This window comes from Myotis lucifugus, unplaced genomic scaffold, assembly GCF_000147115.1.
Source record: "Myotis lucifugus unplaced genomic scaffold, Myoluc2.0 scaffold_1087, whole genome shotgun sequence".
Taxonomy (NCBI): Eukaryota; Metazoa; Chordata; class Mammalia; order Chiroptera; family Vespertilionidae; genus Myotis; species Myotis lucifugus.
Window position 1 is genome coordinate 83,292 of NW_005872135.1, and position 17,915 is coordinate 101,206.

At 46.3% G+C, this 17,915-nt stretch overlaps 1 protein-coding gene across 4 annotated transcripts in view; it reads left to right on the top strand.

Moving 5' to 3' along the window:
• The window catches only part of PLPP2 (phospholipid phosphatase 2), a 13,365-nt gene extending 777 nt beyond the window's left edge, over positions 1–12,588 (top strand). Inside the window, exons 2-7 of one of the 4 annotated variants that reach the window (XM_014449252.2) lie at positions 3,018–3,169; positions 3,393–3,670; positions 6,465–6,522; positions 6,773–6,949; positions 7,228–7,330; positions 12,008–12,584. In XM_014449252.2, coding sequence (XP_014304738.1) covers positions 3,018–3,169; positions 3,393–3,670; positions 6,465–6,522; positions 6,773–6,949; positions 7,228–7,330; positions 12,008–12,087 — 848 coding nt within the window. In that variant the 3' untranslated portion in view covers positions 12,088–12,584. Of the gene's footprint in view, positions 1–3,017; positions 3,170–3,392; positions 3,671–6,464; positions 6,523–6,772; positions 6,950–7,227; positions 8,061–12,007 lie in introns of those variants that run through there. The other 3 variants (XM_014449253.2, XM_023747993.1, XM_006107282.3) reach the window with 3 other exon arrangements.
• Positions 12,589–17,915: the final 5,327 nt, after the last annotated feature.

Sequence of the window (17,915 nt, forward strand, 5' to 3'; positions counted from 1 at the left end):
GCCCCGCTCTCGCCGCGCCCCCCTTTCCCGCCGCGCCCGACCGGGCGGTGATTCACCCGGGCGGCGGCCCGGCAGGGGCGGACCGGGCGGGGGGGTGCGCCGCGGGTGCGGGTCTGGAGGACCTTTACACCCGGCTCAGGACCGGCTTTCCCAGGGCCCGGGGAGGGCTGATGCCTGGCCCGGGACGCGCAGCCCGTTGGAGGGACTTGAACCAGCGCACCCGGGGAGACAACGGAGAGAAAGCCGGGCCCCGGGCTGCGGATGCACCGCGGGCTTCGGGGAGGCGCCACCAAACCTGTTGGGCGGCTTTTCGGGCCAGGCTGGCGGAGGGGGCAGCCCGAGGCCCCTCTCTTCCCCTCCCCTCCCCTCCCCTTTCCCAGGGTCCCGGAAACAAAGGCTGAGTGTTTGCTCTGGGGCTGTGAGGGCAATGGTCCCGGAATTTCTTCCCGGGGGCGGGGGGGGGGGGCCCCCTCCGGCAAAATTCGCCCCCTGCTCCCCAATCTGGTTCTTGCTCCTTAAACCCTTCACGGGGTTCTGGGGGGGGGGGGGGCGAGAGACCGAGGGATGGAGGATACAGTCCTGATGGATGGCAGAGGCCAGGCCCTTCTCCCATGTCCCGGATGAGACCCTTTCTGGGGTGTGCCAGGTGGCAGCAGGAAGTCCCCTGGTCACCATATCCCGAGCATCTGTTATTTATTTAAATATCTGTGTGGATCTTACTGTATGCCAGGCGCTAAGCAACATGCAAATAACCCTTTTTCTCCAAACAGCCTGTGGAGGATGAGCTCTTATAATCCCCAATTTCATTCCGGAGAGGTCACAGCGGGGCAGAGCTAAGATTAGGTCGTGTGCTGCTGCTGTGTGCCAGAAGTCGGCTCAGGCAGACTGTAGCCCCCATTCTAGAAGATTCAGCACATAAACAGTTCAGTTTCAAATGCTTACAAAGGCCCTGACAAAACACTGGAGGTCATGGAAGCTGAGCGGAGGGAGGCCCTGATTTCAGTGCCCAGAGCTCTGGTTCTGATGGGTGTGGGAATGTCCAGTGGAAGGGGCTGGGACAGCAGTTGGGAGGCGGACTTCTCCTCCCAGGGGCCCTGGGTGACTTGATTTCTCAGCATCTTCTAGCTCTGCCCCCACACCAACACACACACACAACTTTGAGAGACTCCTCCTTGGCCTCTCTACCCCCACCCTTGCCCTCACTCACAGCAGCCAGAGGGATCCTATGAAAACAGGCTCCATTCCTCTGCTCCAAACCCCCCTGTGCCTCCCGCCTCACAGAAAGGTTCACATTCTTATAATGTCCTCCATCCTCCAACCCCCAACACAGTCCTTCTTCCCAATGCTCCAACTCCCAGGCATGGTGGCACCTGCAGACCTTTGCGCTGGCTGTTCCCTGGGCCCGGCACTCTTCCCCAGATGTCCCCTGAACTTCCTCATCTCCTCTAAGCCACCTCCTCTGGGACCTACTCTGCAATCCCTGCTGAAACCTGCAGCCACCTCTCTGGTTCCAGTCATCATTTACTTACTCTTCATTTCTAACCCCTCTCAGCTCCCTGAGGCTGACCTCTGTTTTCCTCACGGCGTCTTTCCCCAGGCTCGGCATCAGAGGTGCTCAATACCATCACTAAAGGGTCCCTGGGACCCTAGGATTTGGCCTGTTGGGAGGAGTTGGCTCTACTGTCCCCAGAAGACACACCCTTTTACACTTGTCACCTGCCCTGCCAGGGGCAAAGGACACCCTGCTGGAGTTTTTCTCTGCACCGGCTCCATAGAGCAGGGAGCCCTTCATGGGAAGGGGGAAGGGTTCCGGCTCAGCAGGGCCCCAGTGTCTGGGTGACTTACCCTTTCATAATTTGGTTTTGTCTGTGGCTCCTGAATGTGTCTTTGGACTGAGCTCCCAGGTCTGGTCTGCCTTGGTCACTGTGTGGCCAGCTCAGGGACAAATGAGAAATGTGGGCATCTCAGATCCAAGAGCAGAAAGCCCTTCTTATAACAGACTAGAGGCCCGGTGCACAAAAATTTGTGCACTGCGAGGGGGGGGCGTCCCCTCAGCCTGGCCTGTGCCCTCTCACAGTCTGGGACCCCTTGGGGGATGTCCACCTGCTGGCTTAGGCCCGCTCCCTGGGGGATCAGGCCTAAGCTGGCAGTCAGACATCCCTCTGGCAGCCCGGGAGCCCTCAGGGGATGTCCACTTGCCAGCGGGGAGCAGGCCTAAGCTGCAGTCGGACATCCTTAGCACTGCTGAGGAGGCGGGAGAGGCTCCCGCCACCACCACCACTGTGCTGGCAGCCATCAGCCTGGCTTGTGTTTGAGCAGAGCTCCCCCTGTGGGAGTGCACTGACCACCAGGGGGCAGCTCCTGCATTGAGCGTCTGCCCCCTGGTGGTCAGTGTGTGTCATAGTGACCAGTCATTCCCAGTTGTTCTGCTGTTAGGGTCAATTTGCATATTACCCTTTTATTATATAGGATGCTTATTAAATGCCTGAGACTCAGCCTTGAGCCTGACAGCCTCCTGCTCAGGTGCTCACAGATGGGTGGGGGAGGAGGTTAATCAAGTATCAATGATTATATAATTATATGAAAGGACAAGAAACAGGAAGAACTGAAATTTCCTTCTAGAAGAGTGATTACTTGGGTGGGACAGTCAGGAGTGGGGAATGGAACTGAGACCAGAGGGAAGTTAGTTAAAGATGTTTGGGTAGAGAGAAGGACATGTGCAAAGGTCCTGGGGTGGGTGCTTTCTGGGTTTGTTCCAGGAGCAGGAAGGAGGATGGAGGGAAGTGGGGTGAGGGGTAGGAGGTGTGGGGTGGGAATGGTCCTGGGGAGGACATCACTGTTAGTATCTAAGGATGATGGGGAACCCTGAGGGGGTTTTAATGGTGGGCATGAAGGTGAGGAAACCAGGAGGGAGGCTGAGGCAGGTGTGCAAACTCCAGAAGGCTGGTCTGTGTGGCCCTAGAGCTGGTGCTCGGGGAGAAACATGTGGCTACTTGGTTTCTCTCCTCCACTCCCAGCCTCTCTGCCTTTCGCCATCCTGACGCTCGTGAATGCCCCGTACAAGCGAGGATTCTACTGTGGTGATGACTCCATCCGGTACCCCTACCGTCCAGACACCATCACTCATGGGCTCATGGCCGGGGTCACCATCACTACCACCGTCATCCTTGTAAGGCAGGAGGGGCTGGTAGGGCGGGAGCATCAAGTATCTGCCCTGGGTGGTATTTGTGGGGAAGAGGACCCCCTTCAGAGTTCCCAGTTCCTAGTGGCCTCAGGGAAGCCAGAAATCCTAAACCCCTTTCAGTGGGTCAGACTGAGTAAGTGCCTGGCGGAGACCCCACGGTTGCTGCTCTGGTCCTGCCCCTGAGGCGACTTGGCTGATCCCTTTGCAGGTCTCAGCCGGAGAAGCCTACCTGGTGTACACGGACCGGCTCTATTCCCGCTCCAACTTCAACAATTACCTGGCCGCTGTCTACAAGGTGCTGGGGACATTCCTGTTTGGGGCTGCAGTGAGCCAGTCCCTCACAGACCTGGCCAAGTACATGATTGGCCGGCTGAGGCCCAACTTCCTGGCAGTGTGTGACCCTGATTGGAGCCGTGTCAATTGCTCCGTCTATGTACAGGTGGAGAAGGTGTGCAGGGGAAGCCCTGCCAACGTCACTGAGTCCAGGTGGGTGGTGGATTAGCAGCCTTCGCTCTGGGTGATGCTGGGGGAGCTCAAGCCGTAGACACTCCCACTCCCTGGGGGAGAGTGGGGGCTGGAGAAGGGCCCTCGGAAGCTGGATGTTGAAGAATGAATTGCCAAATGGAGAAGGATAAAGAGGTACCTCACTGGGCAACAGACAGGGTGGGAGCGGGGCTGGGAGGTGCCTGTGGCCTGGGTCCTGCAGACAGGGAGGTGAGGTGGGGCCGGGGTGTCAGGCCCTGGAGCAGAGCAGCCAGTGTTAGGAGGGGTTACCCATCTCCCCTACATTTCAGGTCCATTTTCATGCTTTTGCTCTGTCCTCTCATCATCTCTATTGATAAACTTTTCACATAACGGACTTCCTTATTTTCTTTTAAAAAACGTGAAATAAAGTTCACATAGCATAAATTCACTATTTAACCATTTTAATGTGTACAGTTCATTGGGTTTTAGTACATTCGCAATGTTGTGCAGCCATCTCCACTATCCTATTTCAAAATATGTTCATCACACCAGGAAGAAACTCCATGCCCATTAGCTACCCCTCCTTCCCCCAGCCCTTGTTAAGGACTAAACTATTTTCTGTCTCTGGATTTACCTATTTTGGACATTTCATATACATGGAATCATATACTGTGTGGCCTTTCTTGCCTGGCTTCTTTATTATTTTTTTTTTAATCCTCGCCCAAGGATATTTTTTCCATTGCTTTTTAGAGAGAGTGGAAGGAAGGAAGGGAGGAGAGAGAGGAGAGAGAAACATTGATGTGAAAGAGACACACCAATTGGTTGCTTCCAGCATGAGGCCTGACTGGGGCTGGGGATCAAACCTGCAACCCAGGTACATGCCCTTGACCAGGAATTGAGCCTGCAGCCCTTTGGTGTGTGGGCGGACACTCTGATCACAGCCACACTGGCTAGGGCTTGCCTGGCCTCTTTAATGTTCTGAAGGTTGTTACCCATACTGTAGCTTCTGTCAGTTTTTGCTTCATGTATTTTGGGTTCTGTTGTTAGATGCATATATCTTTGTAATTATGATATTTCTTGATGGCTTGACCCCTTTATCACTGTAATGTCCTTTCTTCTAACATTTTTTGTCTGAAAGTCTGTTTTGCCTGATAGTAATATAGTATTGCTGCCCTGCCAGTCTTTTGGTTACTATTTGCATAGAATATTTTTTCCCATTCTTATACTTTCAACCTATTTGTGTCTTTGAATCTAAAGTGAGTCTCTTATGCACATCATAAAGTTAGATATTTTAAAAATCCATTCTCTAATCTCTGCCTTTTAGATAATTTAATACATTCAACATGAATGCAATTACTGATAAGGAAAGACTTCTATTATTTGTTACCTATACATTATATATATTTTTATTTTGCTTTGTTTTTAATTTCTCCGTTACTGTCTTCTTTTCTGTTAAATAGGTATTTCTTATGCAAAAAGTTTGCAGATATATAGTGCTATAGCATTTGCATATTACATCTTTATAAGATATATATATATATATATATATATATATATATATATATATACACACACACGCACACACACTATTGCGCACCCCCTTTGAGGTTATTGTCACAAATTATATCTTTATACATTGTGTCCTATCTACGTAGATTTATATATACTGTTTTATGCAGTTTTTAAAATTGAGGTATAATAACATTATATTAGTTCAGGTGTACAACTTAATCATATGATAGTTTTATTTATTGTGAAATAATCACAGTAAGTCTTATTTACATTGTTAGCATATATGCTGTTTCTTTTCTTTTTTTTTTATATTTTATTGATTTTTTACATAGAGGAAGGGAGAGGGATAGAGAGTTAGAAACATCGATGAGAGAGAAACTTCGATCAGCTGCCTCCTGCACACTCCCCACTGGGGATGTGCCCGCAACCAAGGTACATGCCCTTGACCGGAATCGAACCTGGGACCCTTGAGTCCGCAGGCCAATGCTATATCCAGTGAGCCAAACCGGTTAGGGCTGCTGTTTCTTTTTTAATCATATAGGAAAAAACTCAGGAATTTTAAACCAAAAATACATTAATACTGACGTTTCTATTTTGTAACTACCTTTACTGGTGTTTTCTATGTCTTTGTGTGGATTTGAGTTACTGTCTAGTAGTATCCTTCATTTCTCCCTGAGAGAGCCTCCCTTTTAGCATTCCTCATAGGGCAGGTGTACAAGCATTGAATTCTCTAGATCTTTGCTTATCTGGGAATGTCTTAATTTCTCCATTTTTAGAGGATAATTTTGCTAGATATAGAATTCTTGGTTGACAGTTTTTTTTCTGTTTTAATTATTTGAATATGTAATCTAGCACCTCTGACCGGCATGGTTTCTGATAAGACAGCTGCTAATCTTATTGAGGGTCCCATGTGCACAATGAGTCCTTTCTCTTGTCTGCTTTTAAGAATGTCTCTTGACTTTTTTTTTGGTAGTGTGATTATAATGTGTCTCTGTGTAGTTGTCTTTGAATTTATCCTACTTGGAGTTTATTGAGCTTCCTGAGTGTGTAAAGTTTTTCATCATGTTTGGGGATTTTTCAACCAGTATTTCTTCAGATACTCTATCTGCCCCTTCTCTCTCTCCTCTTCTGTTGGGACTCCCATTATGTCTAACACTGGCCATGTTGCCAAGGAAAATTCTCCCTTAGATTGTGGGAAGGTCAGTGGAAGAGGACAGGAGACCAGGAGGGTAGTGAAGGTAGAGATGCTGTCTGGGCTCTGAGCATGGGCCCTCCTGATGCCTGCTGCCCTCTCCTCTCTTAGATTATCTTTCTACTCTGGACACTCCTCCTTTGGGATGTACTGCATGGTGTTCTTGGCGGTGAGTTGGTTTTCCTGTGCCTTGCTTGGTGTGGAACTGTGGCCAAGTCACTCCCCTTTGCTGGGCCTCAGTTTCTGCATCCATAAAACAGGGTGGGTGGAGGAGGGGATTGGTTGGGCTAAGTGTTTTGTTCATAAAAACTGGAGGCCCTGGGCCTTCTGTACTCTTGGCCTCGGGCTACCATCTGTGCATTGGCCGTGGGGTGAACCTGGCAGGCTCCTGAGCTCATGGCTGCCCTCTGCACCCCCAGCTCTATGTGCAGGCGCGGCTCTGCTGGAAGTGGGCACGGCTGCTGCGGCCCACGGTGCAGTTCTTCCTGGTGGCCTTTGCCCTCTATGTGGGCTACACCCGCGTATCTGACCACAAACACCACTGGAGTGATGTCCTCGTGGGCCTCCTGCAGGGGGCACTGGTGGCCTGCCTCACTGTGAGCTCCTGGGCCCCAACATTTTTCCCTGGGACCCGCTTACCCTCTTTCTCCCTTTTATAGTCCCTAGTTCTCTACTCCCGTCTTTCCCCTAAGATCCCAGTCTTCCCACCCAGGTTCTGCTTTTCTTATTGCCCCCAGCACAGTTCTCATCCCCTCGTGGGTTCTACCACCCCTCACCCCCCCACTCGCTTCCCAGGGTCCCATTCCCCACCTCCCTCACCTGGGTCCCGGTCCGACCCCTGCCCAGCCCACTTTTGCCTCTTTTCCTCACCCAGGTTCGCTACATCTCCGACTTCTTCAAAACCCGGCCCCCACAGCACTGCCTGGAAGAAGGGGAGCTGGAACGGAAGCCTAGCCTGTCACTGACGCTGACCCTGGGTGAGGCTGACCGCAACCACTATGGGTACCCAGTCTCCAACTCCTGAGGCAGGAAGCCGCCCAGGCAGGGCCCCAGCTGGAACTCGGGCTGTGGGGCAGGATGTCCGCGGTGCCGGCAGGGCCCTCACCTGGGATGGCAGTGAAGTGCTCCAGGCTCCAGGTGCTCCAGGCTGGTTCCCAGAGGGGTTTCTATTAAACCCACCTCCTGTGCACTGGACAAGGGGCCTGGCCTGGTGGTGCCCCGGGCTGCCCTAATGTTTGGATGGGGACCCTCCATTATGAATAGAGCTCCCTCAGTACCCCTTCTTTTGTTGGCTTAGGGAAGGGACCAAGAGATCTAGATAAATGCTGTTTTTGTAAAATGTAATGTATATGTGGATTTTTAGTAAATTAGGGCATTTGCTTGACAAATGTTACCAGCACCTCTGTTCCTCACGGCCATTCTGAGGACTGTTCCTACAGCAGGGGGAGAGCCCTCCCCTGGCAGCGGCTCAGCTGAGCTGTGTTGTGAAGTCAACAAGTGGTTGCGAAGTCAACAAGCCAAATGGAAGTCACAGCCACGCCTTTCGTCGGTCATTTCTTCCGAGGGCCCTGGTTCCTGTTAGAACCGAATGGCATTAAAAACCTACATCACGTGGGAGCTAATGTGCTCAGGTGACCGTGCAAGGAAATGTGTGCATGCATTCCCACCTGTGTATACGCACCTAAATATAAAGATTTCTATGTGGAACTGTCTGTATCTATATTAAGCTAAAGATGAATTTATACTGTGGTCTCCAGCCTGATCCATTATCACATGGACAGTGTAATCTCCCCTTGACCGGGGTTCAAACCTGCAACCTTGGTGTATCGGGAAGACCCTCTAACCCAGTGGTTCTCAACCTTGGCTGCACATTAGAATCACCTGGGAATCTCTTTAAAATCCTGATGTCTGGGCCTCATCCTCCGGAAATTCTGTTTCTTTGTTATGGGGTGGGGCCACAATATTAGTAACAAAGAAACAGAACCCTGGAGGATGAGGCCCAGAAATCAGGATTTTAAAAAGCTTCCCAGGGGATTCTAATGTGCGGCCAAGGTCGAGAACCACTGCTCTAACCAACTGAGCTACCCAGCTAGGGTCGTCTGCCGTGTACTTGATTCATCGCTCCATTCCAGGTTATATAGAGAGTGGTTTCAGGTTTGTAAACTACCCCAAGGGAAATAACTATAAAATAGAGCTCACTGTGTACATACAGTACATTTTGCTTTAGTCTATAGATTCTGTTCCTTTTCAGACTTATGTAGGTCAGCGCCTTTTGCCCCACCACCTACAGTGACTTTCTTTTCTACATTTCTCATATGGTTACATTCTTCGGCATACTCTGTATTCCATTCTGTGACACTCCCACATCCTAAATAACTTAATTTGAATAGGTTATGAATTAGTCTCTGGGCTGTAAAAAACTATGGGTTTTTCATAAATGCACAATGGCTGATATCCATCACTAAAATATTCTGTGGAACATTTCAACCCTCCACACCATGGTCTTCCATCTCTGTAGTTTTGCCTTTCCCAGAATGATATAGAAATGGGGTCATACAGTGTGTGGCCTCTTCATACAGGATTCTTTTACTTGGCGATATACATGTAAGATTCAGCCATATCTTTACATGGGTTTGTTTACATAAGAAACGTTCAAGCCTGTAGAGAATTTCTGTAAGAGATTATTTCAGCCAGAACTGGCTATAGTTGCCAGGAAGCACGCTCTCAAATGCACCTGAGAAGCACAGTTTTGCAGCGTCTCATGCCTTTGGAACTAAGGAGGGAATGGAAGGGAGATTAAATGAGCCAGGGGGTTGGAGGAAGGGGGGTGGATTCAGGATATTTAATAAGATTACGTTCTCTCTGGAGGGTAGTTATTTCAAAGGCGAGTTTCAGCTTACTTCAAAGGTGTGTTAACCAGGATGCACAAAAACAATGGCTAGGGCTTGCTTAAGGCAAAGAAAGAGAAAAACCTTTTACTAGAAAACTTATATGCCTGGGGCGTGGCTACCCACGGAGACCTTCTGAGTTAGGAATTTGCAATCAGATCTCCCTGTGAGGTTACTTTGGGTAGAACCCCCTCCTCCTCCAGGTTGAGGTTCATTCCTTTCTGTTTTGAATTGTGTTCCACTGCTTGTGTAGCGGAGGGAAGTAATTTCCCTCCACTAGGCTGGCGGAGACTCCCCTGTAATAAAGACAGATTAACAGGAGAAAACCAGGCTTATCTCCCTGACACGTGAAGGACAGGAAAACTGAGTAGCTCCCTGAAGTAGCCCAGGTCATTACCTTAGATACCATCTTGAGCTAAAAACAAAAGAAACGTTGGGGTAGGGGGAAGCCCTTTAAGGCAGGTTGTCCAGCAGAACAGCAAACAAGGGTATGGTTGTTAACGCAGATTTAAGTCGGGGCCTTCATTGAAAATGTAGGTGGTGGGAACGGCACCAGGAGTCTGGCCCGTGGGCTCAGACCAAACCTGGGTTCGGCAACCTCGGTACTTGGGTTCTGGCTAGGAAAGAATTCAGAGCCAAGACCCAAACTGTAAGAGAACGTTTATTTGGGAAATCACAGAGGGAGAAGTCATTCCCAGAAGAAATGGGCTTAGGAAATAAGTTCTAGAGGTAAAGGAAGGGTCCTTGGAGTGTGGGAGTGAGGAAGCTAATGGTAACAGCCTGGAACAGGAAGGGGGAAGGGGAAGGCGGGTGAGTGCTCCTGGGAGGGAGAGCCCACTGAGTCCGCTGCTGAGGGTTTTAGGGGTGCTTTCCAGGTGTGGCCATTCAGGACTGTGCTCTCCACTGATTGGCTGGCAGGCACCAGGACAGGAGGTCACTATTCAATGCAGCTGGGCCTGAGGGCAGCCTTGGCGGGTTTGTTGCTTACCTGGGCTGGAGCTGAGATACAACGTTTCCCCAGGCAGGAAAGGATAGTTTTGAGTGCGTTTTGGTGTCTGTTGTAAAGTTTGTGTCTACATTCATTTCATCCCATATGGTCTCCAATTAATTACACTTCATGTGTTTTTGGAGGTCATGAGATGATTTTATTTAGCTTGAATTTCCCAAATTTAATGGATTCAGCTGGATTGCCTTAAGGGGGCGTGGCCTCCACTGAACTGTGAGCTGCCCAGCTGGCCAGCTGAGCCCACGTTGAAGACCCCACTGGCGCATGCGCGTGCTGACCCCTACATGCCTTCTCCCCCCAGCAAGCTGAGCTCCATCTCAGGATGCACAGGAGACCCCACCAGACCTTCCGGACAATGTGGGGGGACAGTGTGAGCCGTGTCTGTGCAGAGGACGCTGGTTTACCTCAGCACCCGCCCTGGAGGCTCTGCTATGAGAGGAGAGTTGTTTATTTTTTCTTTCGTTTTTTGTTTTATTTTGTTTGTTTGTTTTTCTGTGTGGTGTAACCAGTGTGTTGATTTTTTGTTGTTTGTGTGTGGCTGTCCGTTGTTACCACCGCCATTTATGAAGGTTCATTTCTCTGTTCTCTGTTCTGCTCCCGTTGGCCCGTGTCTGTTTTTATGCCAGTACCAACCTGTTTTGGTGATGATCGCTTTGTAATGTAGCTTGGAGTCAGGGATCCTGATGCCTCCAGTGTTCTTTTTCAAGATTGCTTTGGCTGTTTGTGGTTTCAAAAAATGTTAGGAATGTTTGTTCTATTTCTGTGAAAATGCCATTGGAATTTTGATCAGGATTGCCTAAATCTGAGGATCCCTGTGGGTAATAAGGGCATTTTAATGATATTAATTCTCATCCATGAGCACGGGATATCTTTTTATTCATTTGTGTCTTCCGTTTCTTTCATCAGTGTCTTGCAGTTTTCAGTGTATGAGTCTTTTGCCTCCTTACTAAATTTATTTCTAGTTATTTTGTTCTTTTTAATACAGTTGCAAGTGGGATTATTTTTTATTTTTCTCTTTCTGGTGGTCCATTATTAGTGTATAGAAACACAACTGATTTGGGTATGTTGGTTTTATATTCTGCAAATGTACTGGATTTTGGATTCTGCAAACAAACAGCTTTTTGGATGTGGAGTGAGTGATGTGGAAAATTGGAATTAAAAAAAAATTCTGCTGTGCCTACCACATCCCAGGACACCTGTGATACCCAAGGCATAGTGGCTACTAATATAATCTTCCCATAATGCCTCTCCCTGACATGGGGACTGCTCCATGGGCGATTAGCTTCACCACGTGGGTGAACTGGGTCTGCGTAGGACTTGGCCTCTGTAACAAACCTGGCTCTTCTCTGTGTCTCTGGCTTGGCCCTGACACAGGTGTTTTGAATATTGATTTACTTTCCAGTAATTTTAAAATTCTAGAAAAGGCCCTGCCCAGGAGGCTCAATTAGTTGGAGCGTTGTTCTGTACACCAAAAGATTGTGTGTTCAATTCTGGTCAGGAGGCAACCAATTGCTCTCCCCCCCCCCCCTCTCCCCCTCTCTCTCCTGTTTAAAAAAACCCCACAGCCCTAACTGGTTTGGCTCAGTGGATACAGTGGATAGAGCTTCGGCCTGTGGACTGAAAGGTCCCAGGTTTGATTCCGGTCAAGGGCATGTACCTTGGTTGCGGGCACATCCCCAGTAGGAGGGGTGCAGGAAGCAGCTGACCGATGTTTCTCTCTCATCGATGTTTCTAACTCTCTATCCCTCTCTCTGTTTCAGTAGCAGCACAGACATGTACTTCTCTCTGCACTCAGATTCCGCAGCCGTCATGGCTTCGCCACATTTGCCATTTCGCATGAAGCAATGCAGTGTGTTCTATGCAGAGTAAGTGCACTGTCCCAGAAGATCGTGTTGGTTTCCACGTTGTAATCTCATCCATGGTCCCACGTCAGCTTTCACCGCCTGTCCCAGCAGTGTGAAAGGTCTTTTTCCATTTGAGACCATCCTGTTCTTCTGGTCTGTTACCGAGACTTACCCTCATTTTCACAACCCTGATGGAGTTAAAGTTCACAGATGACTCTGACCTGGGTGCCTGTTTCTGCCCAGCTTCCTTCACTTCGGATGGATGTTTCTTTCAGTGTTGTAACATGTGTCAGTACTTCATTTTTTTTCATTGTGATTTATTATATGCAACATGACATTTACAGCTTAACCCATTTGAAGTATAGAGTTCTATGGCATTAACTGCATTTACATTGTGTGCAGCTATCAACACCATCCATCTTCAGAACTTTATTTTCCTCAAGTGGAATTGTATCCATTAAACACTAACTTCCTATTCTCCTTTCCCCCTATTCCCTGACTACATTCCACTTTCTCTGAATTTGATTTCTGCAGGTGCCTCCTATAAGTGGAATCATTTAATATTTGTCTTTCTGTGACTGTCTTATGATGACCTCAGGGTTGATCCATGTTGTAGCCGGAGTCAGAATTTCCTCAGTTTTTAGGCTGAATAATATCTCACCGTGTATATATCACATTGTGTTTGTCCATTCATTCATTGATACACACTTGGGTTGCTTCCACCCCTGGCTACTGTGAATCATGCTGCTATGAATATGGGTGCACAAATGTCTGTTCAAGTCCCTGCTTTCAGATCCTTTGGGTATGTACCCTGAAGCAGAATTGCTGGATTCTACATTAATTCTGTGTTTAAGTTTTTGAGGAACTGCCAGTGGAGTTGTTGAACTATTTGGTAATTCTTTTGAGGAAACACCAAACTATTGTACACAAAGTAAAATGGCCGCACCATTTTACATTTGCACAAGGAATGTCTAAGGGTTTGAATTTCTCTATGTCATTGTTAACATTTATTATTTGTAGTTTTCTGGATTATAGCCATTCTAGTGAGTGTGAAGGGTTACCATTGTGGGTTTAATTTGCATTTCCATCACGACTAAGGATTTATAACATCTTTTCCTGTGCTTGTTGGCCATTTGTGTGTCTTCTCGGGAGAAGGGTCTATCCGAGTCCATTTTAAAGATTTAGTTGATGAGTTGTACAGGACCTTGTGTGTTCCGGATACCAGTTATCAGAGATACAATGTGCAACTATTTTGTTCCATTCTGTGGGCTGTCGATTCACTCTCTAGATAGCTTCTTTTGATGCACAAAAGGTTTTAATTGTGAGGAGATCTCATCTATTTTTTTCTTTCATTGCCTGTGCTTTTTGTAAGATCCAAGGTCATGAAGATTCATGTTTTCTTTGAGAGTTTATTTTACCTACTACATTTAAACCTTTTATATATTTTGAGTTAATTTCTGTATGTGCTGTGAGGTAAGGGTCCAGTTTCATTGCTCTGCTGGTGAATAGTCAGCACCATTTGTTGAAAAGACCTTTCTTGACCCAATTTGATGATGTCTGCCCCTGTCAAACATCAGATGTCTGTGGACGGATGGGCTTATTTCTGGGCTCTCATTTCAGTTCTGTTCATTTATATGTATAGTCGTGTGTCACATAATCACATTTTGGTCAACGACAGACCACATGTACAATCATGATCCCATAATATGATAATGGAGCTGAAAAATTCCTATGGTCTAGTGATGATGCAGCTATCCTCATGTATTTGTGGTGCTTCTGGTGTGAACACACCTACTGACAGTCATATAAAAGTGTAGCACATATAATTAAGTACAGCACATAACACTTGATAATGATAATAAATGACCATGTTATTGGTTAATGTATTTACTATACAATACTTTTATCATTATTTTAGTGTCCTCTTTCTACTTAAAAAGTTTCCTGTGAAACATTATGCTGTGTGACACCAACACCAGCCTCGTACATCTCATTTCTACTGTCTCTTTTTAAAATTTATATTTTTAAATTAAAGTAAAATTATTTTTATTTAAAAATGTATACATTTTATTAAAATTAAAATGACATTTGACAATTTCTAATTTACTGGTTTATGTTACAATGTAGTGTTGAACTTTAATTTTCCTTATGTAAATATTTAAATTTTAAATCTTTTTTATTATTGTGGTAAGGTACAGTGGCTTTGAGCACGTACATATTTTTGTGCAACCATCACCATCATTCATCTCCAGAACTTTTGACCTCCTACACTGAAACTCTGTAGCCATTAAACAACTCCCCTTTCTCCCTCCCTCTACCTTCTGGCAACCACTATTCTACTTTCTATCTGTATGAATGTGACAATTCTCAGTACGCCATACAGTATTTGTCCTTTTTAACTGTTTTCCCCACACTTAGCATAATGTCTTTGAGGTTCATTCATATTGCAGCATATTGGAACTTACTTCCCTTTTTAAGGCTGAATAGTATTCCATTGTGTGTTTATACCACATTTACAAATTCTAAGCCTTTAAGCTTTGTCTCTCAAATTAGATTGTAAACTTCATAAGAATAGACACTCCATATTGTTAATATTTTTAGCCCATAATATAATATTCAATGTTTTATAAATGTTTGGTGGTAGACAAACCAATTGGAAGTAATCTGATAAATTAGGAATACTATTATTATTCTCTCAGTATTCTTTTTTTACAGAGGAGAAAACTGAATCTTGGGCAGTCTAAGTTTTTTTAAAATCATTTTTTTATTTTTCAGTTACAGTTGACATACAGTATTATTATATGAGTTTCAGGTATACCCCCAGTGACTAGACAATATATTACTAACTGGTCATCCCAATAAATCTTGTACCCATCTGACATCATACATACTTATTAGAATATTGACTATATTCTCAATGCTTTACATCCTCATGACTATTCTGTAACCAATCTGTACTTCTTAATCCCTTCACCTTTTTTATCCTTTCCCCAACTCCCTCCCATCTGGCAACTGTCAAAATGTTCTCTGTATCTATGGAGTCTGTTTCTGTTCTGCTAGTTTATTTTGTTTTTAGATTCCATAGTTGATAGATATTTATTGCCATTTTATTGTTCATCATTTTTATAGATTTTCCACTTTCTTCTTAAAGAAGACCCTTCAGCATTTCATGTAATACTAATTTCGTGGTGATGAACTCCTTTAGCTTTTTCTTGTCTAGGAAGCTCTTTATCTATCCTTAGATTCTAAATGATAGCTTTGCTGGGTAGAGTAATCTTGGTTGTAGGTTCTTGCTATTCATCACTTTGAATATTTATTGCCACTCCCTGTGGCCTGCAGAGTTTCTGTTGAGAAATCAGCTGACAGTCATATGGGCACTCCCTTGTAGGTAACTAACTGCTTTTAAGATTCTTTGTTTTTAACCTTTTGCATTTTAATTATGATGTATCTTGGTGTGGGCCTCTTTGGGTTCATCTTGTTTGGGACTCTGAACTTCCTGGACTTGTATGTCTATTTCCTTCACCAGGTTAGGGAAGTTTTCTGTCATTTTTTTCAAATGGGTTTTCAACTTCTTGCTCTCCCTCTTCTCCTTTCTGCAATCCCATGATGCAAATGTTGGTTCACTTGAAGTTGTCCCAGAGGCTCCTGATACTCATTTTTTATTTTGGATTCTTTTTCTTTTTGCTCTTCTGATTGGGTGTTTTTGCTTCCTTATATTCTAAATGACTGATTTGATTATTAGCTTCATCTACTGTACTGTTGATTCCCTATAGATTATTCTTCATTTCAGTTAGGGCAGCGGTTCTCAACCTGTGGGTCGCGACCCCTTTTGGGGTCGAACGACCCTTTCACAGGGGTCGCCTAAGACCATCGGAAAACACATATATAATTACATATTGTTTTTGTGATTAATCACTATGCTTTAATTATGTTCAATTTGTAACAATGAAATTGGGGGTCACCACAACGTGAGGAACTGTATTAAAGGGTCGCGGCATTAGGAAGGTTGAGAACCACTGAGTAGGGTATGTTTCACTTCTGACTGGTCCTTTTTTATGCTGTTGAAGCTCTCACTAAGTTCATTGAGCGTCCTTATAACCAGCATTTTGAACTCTGCATCTTTTTCTGGAGTTTTGTTTTTTTCTTTGGGACATGTTTCTTTGTCCCCTCATTTTGGCAGCTTCCCTGTGTTTGTTTCTGTGTATTAGGTAGAGCTGCTGTGTCTCCGGGGCTTGGTAGAGTGCCCTAATGTAGTAGGTGTTCTGTAGGGTCCAGTGGCACAGCCTCCATGATCACCCAAGCTGGGCACTTGAGGTGTATCTCCCCACCTCTCCCCCACCCCCCTGTGGGCTGTGTACACCTTCCTGTTGTAGTTGAGCCTTGATTACTGTTGGCACGTCAGTGGGAAGGATTTATCCCCCAGGCTGATCAGCAGCAAGGACTGGCTACTACCACCAACCACCGTGGAGGATCAGCTGTGCAGGGGCCCACCCCACAGAGTAGGACTTAATTCAGCAGGGCTCTGATGTCTGCTGAGTCCACCCCTTGAGTGTATCATTTGTGGAAGTGGTTGGATGTTGCTGCAATGTAGCCTGAAGCTGTCTACGAGGTGCCCTGGTTCTGGGGCTTCCCAGGAGGTGCCAGCCAAGATCAGCCACCACTATTATCCTGTCTGGGGCCTCCTGGCATGAGCTACAAAGTGATCTGAAGATGGCTGCTACTTGTGTTGGGCTTGGAGGTGCCCAAGTGAGGCCAAGCTGCTAACTGAGGCTGGCTGTGGCTAGTGCCTGGTCTGGGTCCACTTAGGTCTGGGGCCACTTAGCGAGAGGTATGGTGCAAGCCATTTGTATTGAAAAACTACTGGATGGGCCTGCAATTTGGTGGGGCAGGGTCTCAGGGAATCACCATGGCGGGGGCACACCGTGTGAGCCAGGTCAATGGAGACTCAGATATGGTGCCCACCTGCTGCTCTTTGGGGCAGTTGTCTCAGAAAAGGAACAATAGCCTCTGCCAGCACTTTTGTCTGGCAGAAAGTTGCCCCTCCCAAGCTCTCAATTTGATGCCAGACAATTCTGTTTCTTCCTCTTTGTCCCTGGTTTCTTTCAAGCTGTTGCCCCAGCACGAGTCCAGAGGGAGTGAGTCTAAATAAATCCGTGCATGGGCTCTTTATGAGGAACTTCCTGGGATTCCAGCAGCTTTTTGTCTTCCTCAGCTGCAACCCTGCTGGTTCTTACAGCCAGAAGTTATGGGAACTTCTCTTCCTGGTACTAAAACCCTGGCTGGGGGAGAGAGTGGGAAGCAGGGGTAGCTTGTTCTGTCTTTGTCCCTCCTACCACTCTCAATGTGGTTGGTTAAGTTTAGAAAGTTAGATTTAATGTTAGGGTTAGGTTGAGTTTAAGTATAAGGTTAAGGTTTATGTTAAGGTTAGATTTATGGATATAGAGAGCATTAGGTATAGGGTTAGGGCTAGGATTGTGGTTAGGTATAGAGTTAGGGTTAGAATTAGTTTAGGATTAGGATTGGTTTAAGATTAGGTATAGGGTAAGGTTTAAAGTTAGGATCAGGTTTAGGGTTGAAGTAAGGTTAGGGTTAAAGTTATGGGTGCAGTTTGGATTAGCATTAGGGTTAATCTTAGGGTTAGATATGTTAGATTTGGGGTTGAAGTAAGGTATGAGATTAGAGTTATTGTTAGGATTGTGGAAAGTGTTAGGTATAAAGAAGGGTTAGGTTGAGATTAGGTAAGGGTTTAGGGGTAGAGTTGGAATTGAGGTTAGTGTTAGAGTTGGGGTTAAAGTTAGGATTAGGTTTGAGGTTAGGCATAAAT